The sequence below is a fragment of the Macrosteles quadrilineatus genome, unplaced genomic scaffold, assembly GCF_028750875.1.
Source record: "Macrosteles quadrilineatus isolate MER2022 unplaced genomic scaffold, UCM_ALF_1.0 Scaffold_11__1_contigs__length_5352618, whole genome shotgun sequence".
In the NCBI taxonomy this organism is placed as follows: Eukaryota; Metazoa; Arthropoda; class Insecta; order Hemiptera; family Cicadellidae; genus Macrosteles; species Macrosteles quadrilineatus.
Window position 1 is genome coordinate 293,684 of NW_026542604.1, and position 10,847 is coordinate 304,530.

At 35.4% G+C, this 10,847-nt stretch overlaps 1 protein-coding gene across 1 annotated transcript; it reads left to right on the forward strand.

Annotated features, from left to right (window-relative positions):
- The first annotated feature begins 2,787 nt into the window (after positions 1-2,787).
- LOC129004762 (uncharacterized) lies at positions 2,788-3,879 on the forward strand. Its single transcript, XM_054433388.1, has one exon. It carries the CDS (start codon positions 2,788-2,790, stop codon positions 3,877-3,879), a length of 1,092 nt encoding a protein of 363 aa, XP_054289363.1.
- The last annotated feature ends 6,968 nt before the right edge of the window (positions 3,880-10,847 follow it).

Here is a 10,847-nt window from a genome sequence, read left to right on the forward strand (position 1 = left end):
AAGTACTTAATTATCCTCCGCACTCATTGACTTTAAAACACTCGACTACGATTTTGAAGTGTTGTCAATCACGTACTGGGAAACAAATAGGTTTTTGAATCAAATTATTTGGATTACTCAAGAAGACCTTGTTTTACTTTATCTCTTGGTCCACAAATAAAATCGTCTTAATTTGACAATAAGCAGTAAAAATGTTTTTCAAAGCCCAGTGTTCATGAATGGCAGGGCCCCGTTTCAAACCACCAAATGATCTTCTTCGGCGACTTTTGATTATAAGATAAGCATCATAACCAACTATTCACATATCGTCATTCTAACTTTTTCCCACTAAATGCACTATCAACACATTTTGGCGCTCGATCGACCCCGACGCGGGCCCTTGGTGTGTTTAATCTCAATAGGATTTCCACGGTATAAATTACCATCACTAATTGTCTGTGGGGAGCTTGGTGGCATATGACGACCAGGGCTGTCCGTCCCATGGGGCCTCCTCAAAGAACTAAGCCTATTTGTCACAGGGCGTATAACTGTATTACGACGGGGGACGGTTATCATCGTATGATACGGTCGTAATGTAAATAGACAGACCGCCAATGTAGATATTATCTGTGGGTAAATTGTCCGTTCAGTCCCTGGTGCGAGTATTAAGAGCTGACTAGGTTGGAATAAAAATTACTTATAGGAGAAATTTCATACTGAATTGTGTGAAATCGTGCGATTCTATACTCAACAGCTTCAGTACGACAGCAACATGAGTTTCTTTGTTATTGTCTAAGATCAGTTGTAACTTACGCCAACTGACTTCTCAGGATTGAACTGGTGACCTCCTGAGTGTCAAGCTAGCACTTTAACCACTCAGCTATCCTACCACTAGCTGAGTGTTTATGGATAGGACGAATAAATTCAAAACTACTATCATAGATTAAAAGAAGTGTACTCCTTTTATCTATGCTACTATGCAAGTTTTTGTCAATATTCGATTATGCATTAATAGCTTCAGGGTTTAAATTTTGTTAAAGATTCAGGATTTTACAGTCATAATAAACATCAAATGAAGATATCATTTAAAGAATATGGAATTCCCAGCGCTACTGGGCCTAAACAGATTACATTTTGGACTGTAAAAAACACATCATCGTTCTAAGCCTTGCACGAGACAAGTCCGTACTTATGTGAGTTATGGTAGGTTGATTTCGGGATTGACACACCCTAAAAGATACAACATAATTCCACACTTCAAAATATATTTTAAAATGTTTGGATTAAATGAAAATACATTCTCTAGATTACCAAGGCTTTGAATGAGTAGTCCATTCCTATGTTAGTTTAAGACAACTTAAACTCAATAATGTCTACAAAAACATTTCTAAAATCAAAATTTACGTATTTTGATTGAGCCACCGATGGAATTTGCTGCTATCGATTACTACTGATTTCTCACTTTAGCAAGCATCAAAGTATGCCACATCAAATATGTAAGCATTGACTATTGGAATAGTCAAAGATGTAAGTAACGAAAATGAAGAGACAATAATTTTTGACAGTATCAATCTTAAACATACTTTAGCAGCTCATTTAACATGGTTTAATTTGATTGATATAAATTAGATGTTTACTGTAGTATACAAAAGTCATTGGTCCATATAAACTATATTTGCCCAACAACCAAAGTGGAATTCAAATGACCTTCCTGGATTTTTTATAAGTTTCACTGTTTCCTAGAGACGAAAACTTCCAACAAAACCGTCTATTTGATGGTTAAACGACGCAGTTTCCATCCCAGGACTAATTTCACTTCCCCTCATGGTGTATCTGATCTTGGATTGTTCAGTAATAAAGTTTCACCTACCACGCCTCCTATTAAAAGTCGATGCATGTAAAAAGCGAGTCATTTCGAGCGCCCCTTCCCATCTGCTGGTCTACAAGCTACCCTCAGCCCTAAAAAATGAATTTTTCACGGTCGATGTGCGGTTAATCTATGTTTGACTTTTTAGTTCGAGCGCGAAAATTGATAGGTTTTTATAGTTGGTTTTGGTAGTCGTTTAACGCTGTTCATGCGAGTTTGTAGCTATTTTAAAGGATTTACTGTTGTTTTTTCTTTCCTTGAACTGTATAGTTGGTATCGAAGATTGCATTAGCAGGACAACCACTGACTTCTGTATAAAGAGCTACTAAATAATTTGTAAACAAATTGAAATAATTATTTTGAAAGCGTGAAGAATACTGATATTGGATGATATTTCAAATTATTACAGATACGTTGTAGACATTATAATTAACTTTGGATACTACAAGCAAAGCTTCTCATTCGACTGTAATTATGAAGCCTGTTTTGGCGTGTTTCATGTCTGATTACGTTTAATGCCCTTATCCCAACCTAAAGTTGTTTTCTTGATTTAGGGTGAATTTTACTGTGAATGATAGTTTTACCATAGATAAAACATACTCCCTTAGGTTTTACTACTTGTCTTCCTCTTAGATTTTAATAACAGGAGACTATCACGAGTTACTTAATAGTTTTTTTAAGGTTAAAATCGCTACAAAGCTTTTTAAGTAACGATAATTCAGTACTCAATAAAACGCACTATTTGTGCTGTTTGGTATTTTTATAGTTATCATATGTTGCATATTTGATGTTTGTTTTTATTGTATTGTTGTTTTGAGCTTGAAGACTTACTTTTGGGATCTTGGCTAATAAAGTATCTATGTTTAACTGTGGTGTGAGTTTTACCTTTCACTTCATGGTGTCAGGTTAAATAAACTTTTGTGGAGAAGAAAGAACTAAGCATGGCTGAAGCAGTGAGTAGTACAGTTAGTACAGTTCAATACCAACTTGTCACACCTGAGCCTTTCAATTTCAGGGAACCTTCTGAATGGCCTAGATGGATAAGAAAATTTGAAAGGTTTAGATTAGCTTCAGGATTAGACAGTAAGAGTGGGGAAAATCAAGTTAATATGCTTTTATACTGTCTAGGAGATGAAGGAGAAGACCTTCTAACATCTTTCGGATTAAAAGATGAAGAATTACAGAGTTATGACACTGTCAAGGGTAGATTTGAGTCTTACCTAGGTTTCAAAATCAATATTGTATATGAGAGAGCTAAATTTCTAAAAAGACGTCAGTCTGAGGGGGAACCTGTTGATTCTTTTATAAATAGTTTACACAAACTGGCAGAGCGATGTAAACTTGGGGAATTAAAAGATGAACTAATTAGAGATTTGATAGTAATTGGGGTAAATGATGATAAACTTTCTCAAAATTTACAGTTGGATGAAAAATTAACCTTAAGTACAGCAATTTTGAAAGCAAGACAAGCAGAGAGTTTAAAACAACAACAAAAAGTAGTGAGGGAATCACCAGAAATTGAGTTTGTCAATAAGGGGATTAAGCAATCCACTAAACATCGGTTTAGGGACAGTTCTTGCAATAAAAGTCAAGATCAAAGCTTTTCAATGAAAGGTAAATGTAACAAATGTGGATTCGTTGGGCATCACAATAACAATGATTGTCCTGCCAATCAGTCTACATGTTTCAGATGTGGAATAAAGGGACACTATGTGAGATGTTGTACCAAAGGATTTGAAGTGAGAGAAATTAATAACAGTAATGAACCATTAGAAAAACCTAAAACCTATTTAGGGGAATTGACCATAGAAGAGGTTGGAGGACAAAATCCTTGTAAAGTAAAACTTAATGTTAAGGGGCATGATATTTATTTTAAGTTAGACACTGGAGCAGATGTTTCTATAATTGGATATGATCTTTGCAAGGAGTTAAAACTGGAAACCAATCACCTATGCATCGAGATCTTTATCACCGACAGAGATGCGTTATGCTCAGATAGAAAAGGAGGCACTGGCACTGACTTGGGCATGTGAGAGATTTTCACAGTATGTTTTAGGAACCGAGTTTGAACTTATGACTGACCATAAACCTTTAGTTCAGGTGCTTGGAAGTAAACAAATCGCTAGTTTATCGGCAAGACTTCAGCGGTTAAGAATGAGAATGGCTTGTTTTAGATATAAAGTAACATATGTGAAAGGAAAGGAATTTTATGTACCAGATGTTTTGTCTAGGAACCCCATTAAGTCAAATGAAGAACATGAAGACATATTGGAACAAGATTTGTTTGTTCAGAGTATTTTAGATGCTATTCCTTGTTCTGACAAAAGGCTCAAGGAAATCAAAGAAGCTCAGGATACTGATGAGGAATGCGGAAGGATTAAATCCTGGATTGTGAATAACAATTGGAATAAAAATTCGGTGTATTGGAAGTACAGGACTGATCTAAACATCAGTAAAGGATTCCTCCTTTTAGGCACAAGACTGTTTATTCCAAAATCGTTGAGAAAGGAAATACTGAGTAAAATACATGAAGGTCACATGGGAATTGTCAAATGTCGAAGGCGAGTGTATGAATCGGTGTGGTGGCCTGGCTGCTCAACAGATATTGCTACACTTGTAACAAATTGTCCAGTTTGCTTGGAGCAAAGAAGTAACAAATCAGAACCTTTACTGTTGACTGAACTACCAAAAAATCCCTGGGAGTCTTTAGGTATTGCCCTTTTAAAATGTAATGCGAAATGGTATTTAGTTGTGCAAGACTACTATTCTAGATTTCTTGAACTGGTTTATGTGGATTCATTGACTACTGAGGCTGTGGTTGCTAGATTGAAAAATATATTTGCTCGACATGGAGTACCATATGTGGTAAGAGCTGATGGAGGTCCGCAATTTACTTCTCAGGATTTTAAAAATTTTGCTGAAGAATATGGTTTCCGTATAGTGACATCAAGCCCAAGGTATCCACAATCAAACGGAGAAGCAGAAAAAGCAGTTGACATAGCGAAGCGGATTCTAACGAAATGTAGTGATCCAAATCTTGGATTGTTAGAATATAGAAATACACCCTTAGAGTCTGGTCTTTCACCTGCAGAGTTACTTTATTCACGGAAGCTCCGATCAACATTACCGTCAATAAATAACTTCAGACAGGTAACAAGGGAAAGATTGCAAAAGTTTAAAGAGAAGGATTTTTCAATCAAGGAAAGAAATAAGAGAAACTACGATGTAAGGAAAGGTGTAAGAGATCTCTCACAGCTTGATCAAAATGACAAAGTTTGGATTCCAGATTTAAAACATTATGGACATGTTGAGAATAAATCAAATCATCCTCGGTCCTACCTGATAAATACACAGGCAGGGAAGATCAGAAGGAACAGGAGACATATAATAGCTGTGCATAGGCCTATTGAAAATGGTGAAAATAGATTTGAACACCAATACCAAGAAGACCAAGGAACTGAAACTGATGCTGGACATAATTACAATAGCAATGAAAATGACAGACCTAAAAGAAGTGTAAAACCACCTCGTAGGTACAGTGATTCAGATTTTTATAAATAAACTAAAAAAAAGAGAAAAGAGAAGATGTGCTGTTTGGTATTTTTATAGTTATCATATGTTGCATATTTGATGTTTGTTTTTATTGTATTGTTGTTTTGAGCTTGAAGACTTACTTTTGGGATCTTGGCTAATAAAGTATCTATGTTTAACTGTGGTGTGAGTTTTACCTTTCACTTCACTATTAATAGGCATACCAACATGAACGTGACTTGAAACTCTTCAGTTGCCAAAAATGGTATACTTTATATAAGGGCATATTATGTTTTATGTAATATTATTCTGTGTCTATGTACTGTATTTCAAGATCAGCGTTGGCACTGCCCGTATCCTTTATTTGAACATACTTTTTTTTCCTTGTGCAATTTATTTGTACTAGGTGAAACCCGTCGAAATCGACGGTTATTTTCAAGGCTTAATATTAATAAATCATCTAACCGCGAAAAATTGAGTGAAATTGTACATATTTTGAGCATTTAGCATTGTTTAATAGAGCAAGAGCCCATGACTGCCAGACCTTCGTTATTTTATAAAAGCTGAAAGTTTCTCAGCAAATGCTCCCAATTCAGTTAAGAATGATCGGCGACTATGACATTTGGATCTTGGTTACTTTGGCAACAAAAAGGTAACAAAGGTCTGAAATTTACAAATAATGTTCGTTATAGTAATGGTTCTTTCATATTTTCTTCAGAGGAATGTTAGAAATCATTTCCTCCATTGCCAGACACTTTGTGTGGTATAAACCCTCTGCCAGAAACCCTTAAAACTTAGGTATGACGAAGATTAATTTTCGTCATTTTATAGAAGCTGAAATTGATATATTTATATAGCTGAAATACTTGGGGAGCTATCAAAAGACGTTTTCTCAAATTATGTTTTATGGTTTTATGGTTAATTATGTTTTTTTGACAAATTGTCTATACATGGATTTAGGAGATAATTTTTTACAAAAAACACGGTCGCTTAAAATATTTTTTTAACACGCCAATTGGGTTATGATTGTTATAGTATGTGTTTTATGTAGACAAAAAGATGCTGATTCGTAAAATATTTTTATTTATTTAATTTTTTATGATTTCTTTTTTCTTTTTTATGAAAAAAATATAATAAACATTTTCCGAGTTTTGTTCATCTTCACCCCGCTGTTCATCTTCACCCCGGTTTACGGTAACATTGAAAATGCTTCTTTTGGACAATTCAGTAACTCCCAATTAATGTGTCTTGTTTAAAATACAATTTACAAATTAACAAATTACAAACTACTATTAAAAGTACAATTACTACTACAACAATTACTAATAACAATTACAATCTATATAATTAATACGCTACATGAAACTTTGTCGGTTGAACTCCTTCGCCATTTCTTAACCGATTTTATCCATTGACGTCTCATTGGAAAGAGCGTGTCGCGTAGATTTGCAAACTGGCCTTACATTTTCGAAAAAGCCCCTTGGGCTCTGCCCCAGTGGCTTTGAAAGTTCCCACGTAATCCTTATGAAGAACATAATTGTTTACATTTTGATCAGCTGTATAATTGAATTGCTGTTATTTATTTTCCAATTCAACGCATAGGTTATATTTCCTGATTTGGTTGAAATTAAATATTTGCTACTTTAATTTACATTCGTACTTTATTCCAATGTAAAAAATCGAGAAAGCCTAGGCAATTTGATATATTTTACCAAAAAAGAAAAATGAATTGACAGGGTACTGTATTTCTTGAGCAATAATTGAAAGAACCGATTTTTTACCATGGAAACATAGGAGTCATAGAACACCACCAAGTAGAAAAAATAGAGATTTTAAAAAACCATTTACTATCGTTATCATCCTAAATAATGAAGAGCACTTACAATATGAAGATTCCCACAAACAATGAACAGGGATGTTAGCCAAAGTGTTACTATTTTGTAGTAAACACTGACATAACTTTATGATGATTGGCAAAGGAAAACACTCTAGGGCAGAATTAAACTGGTACGGCAAGGACATTAAATATATGTTTTCATAAAAGTCAAGTGATTTTAAAATAATATGACTACATCCAAGAAACCATAATAAAACTTTCACCGAAGGATTTGCATTATTCACATTTAAGGGAAACAAAAAACAATCTGAACGACATTTGGCCTTTCAATTCTGCATTTTTTTTCAGGTAAATATAACTTACGTTATAACAGTAACTAGGTACCCAAATTAATGCCAATTGAAGCAAATACAATTATGACAGAGATGTTATGCAGAAAATCAGGCAGTTCTTAAGTAATGTAAACAAAATGTCATCGCTATAAAAAAATACTGTACTTGTAAACATACTAGCGACAACGGGTAGTACTATGCAGACTACATTATCATTGACGAAGATCAACCTGGACCACCTAATGCGGCTATAAGTGGGAAAGATATGTAGAATACACTAAAAAACCAGATCAGCTTTTGAAAAATGATCAAATATTTACTAGAAATGTTGATTATATGTAACTGTTAGTCACGTAATCTATGAGCTGAGTCTTTTAAACTCATCGGAAATTATGTCTTTTATTCGTTTTTAAATAAGTTAATTATTTGTTTTTAAATACTGTAACTACTTTACTTCTTTGCAATTGCTCGATTTCGAGCAACATGTACACTAGTTACTATTATTAAAGTACAAATTACTAATTAAGGTTTCATTAAAAAGTATTATCCACATGGCCAAATCGTAAACAAATCTGTAGTGGGATCTTTTAAGGCTTCTGGGGCAGAGCCCTAAGGGAATTTACTTCGTTTTTCTTTTGATAACTCATCTACAGATCAAGACCTTTCTTTTTACACCCCTACCAAGTTTCTACGCCCAGCCGTTCTCTCAAATTAGTAAAGACAAAGTTTCCAATTACATTTTTAGATTCCCCCATGTTAATCTTATGGGAGAAAGTCCAACTTTGATGGAAGATCCTGCCCAAACTAATAAAGATATCAAAAAACGAAAAACACTTTGCAAAACTACAGATCAGGGCAATTCTTTTGACACTTTAATCATCAAAATCGGTCCAAAAATGAGGGAGGAGTTCTGTTCACAAAAATCGGCTTAGCGTATTATATATATAGATGTTAGTTAATTAATCTGGGGTTTTTTTTATTTCTTTTAGATGAAAGTTATTCGGAAAAGCAGTTATACACTGAGACTCAGGAATGATCAAAAATCATGTTCATAAATTTATTTACTATTTTTATTTACACAATTTCAATAATTCTAGGAAATGCATATAGGCTAGCATTTTTAGTACTAAAGATACATTAATTAATGGTAGGATGGAGGTTGGATTCTAGGACACAAATGCTTAATCTTGGTTCTCATGAAGCCTTGAACGAGATAAATCAAGACTGGGAACTCTCAGGCTGCTGCTAGGGGGTGGAGAGAGGCATTTGCTGGGGGAGGAATCGATTTTGGCTCCGGGGCGTTAGAGGGATGCAAAATACAAGCTCAGGATACTACGCTCCATAACGTGCGTACTCGGAACATACGGTGTCTCGGATACTGGGATGATCACCATTGTAGTATATCCTGGGATACTCAACATCGTAGTATATCCTGGGACACTCACCATCGTCGTGTATACAGGGGTTCTATCCATTGTCATGTAGCCTATACTGGGATGATCACCATTGTAGTATAGCCTGGGATAGTCAATATCGTCGTGTATCCCGGGATACTCACCAACGCCATTTATACTGGGATACTCCCAATTGTGGTGTATCCTGGAGTACTCACTATCGACGAATATAATTGATTACTAATCATTGTGACATCCTAGAATATTTGATATTATAGACACATTCTAAGATACGTCATCATGGTATATTCTGGATACTATTAATCCTGTTGGTTGTATTACAGGAGATTGACAACTGTATACACTATAGGATACCTGCAATGCTGTATGCATATGTCTACCGAGATAACTACCATCGTATCCATGTATTTTGACATGTGTGAATAACAGGTTATTCTTAGAATATGTGTATTTATTAGTTGATACGTAAATATGTATCCTGAGATAACCATCGTAAAATGTCCTTGGATATCTATAATTCCTGTGGATGTATTAAAGGATATTCCGTGTCTTAGCTCTAGGAAATTTACCATGCTGTGTAAACATGTATTCCCTCATAGTAAAATCTCAAAATACCTTAGGATACTAAAACACCTGTACTACAAGAAACCCCCGTGTATTTCACTTCGAATGTTTAATACTAGGCCTAGAAGTACGCGGAATAGTCTCATATTTCAATTAATTGGTGATTGGTGATTTGAAACCGGGACCTTGGAGACATGAGGACGTCGTTATATTGATTCACTAAATCATAAACAAGCTATTATATCTCTCACCGAAACACAATATTGAAAAACGAGTTGATACAAGTACGAAGCTGCAAGTTTATTAGGCCAATTAAATTATTCACAGTGTATATACAAAACCCGGACACTCTTGCTCCAAACGTCCCTCAGCTCTCGTTGCCGCGGTCATTTTTCTCATCACTACACCACACGTGGTACAAGGCACTAGCTATGAAGGCCAGCCCGAGCACTCCCAGCACTTTAGACCCGAGACCACGGGACGGTGGTGGACAACTCTTACCATTACCTTTACCCATCTGCGACTGTAGTTGCTTTAAAGTCTTCTGGGTCTCACAAGCCATCTCCTTGTACGCGCGCTGCACCTCTTGCAATTGTTGCAAACACTGCTTGGAACAATCAGTCATCGCAGTTGTTGGGCTCTCATCTGATTGTTTTGGTTTACAATGTTTCCCCTTGTTTTCTGTTTTAGGTTTACAATGTTCCGGTACCCCCTTGTTTTCTGTTTTAGGTTTACAAGGATCCCCCGAGTTTTTCTTCCTCGGTGGACAACACTGGTGTTTGGTTGTGCAGCTCGTGGTGCGGAGGGTTCGAATGGATTGTTTGAGCAGGGTCTGCATCATTTTTGATTTTAACATATTGACGGATTGCATTACTGAGAATTTATAGTATTTGTAGAACTGAAATGTTAGTGTGTAGTTTCCATAGTAATATGAAACGCATTTAGAATCATATTTCAATAACCCTGTCGGTTTTCTCAACCATTATTGTGTTACTAGTGGACCAACAACCGAATGCGAGCAATTGCAAAGTATTACAGGCGTTATTTCAAAACGAATAACCCTTACAGTAACAATTTCCGATGTAAAAGAGTCAACTCCAAGATAATGTAATCAGAACCTGTAATCACTCCACTCCAGTTGTTGAAACTGAAAACGAACTCACTCTGAACACGAACGCTCTTTTTTTTACCATGTGTATGAACAGATGTAATTAATACAAATTATTCGTCTGTTTTGGTAAACAACATCTTTTCATCATGAGAAATACATTGGGATTTTGATGGCCTGTTTCAAAGCCCGAGGACTTATATTACAGGAATTT

Excerpts from the sequence above, each read along its gene's own strand:
- LOC129004762 (XM_054433388.1), top strand. The coding sequence starts at position 2,788 with ATGGCTGAAGCAGTGAGTAGTACAGTTAGTACAGTTCAATACCAACTT.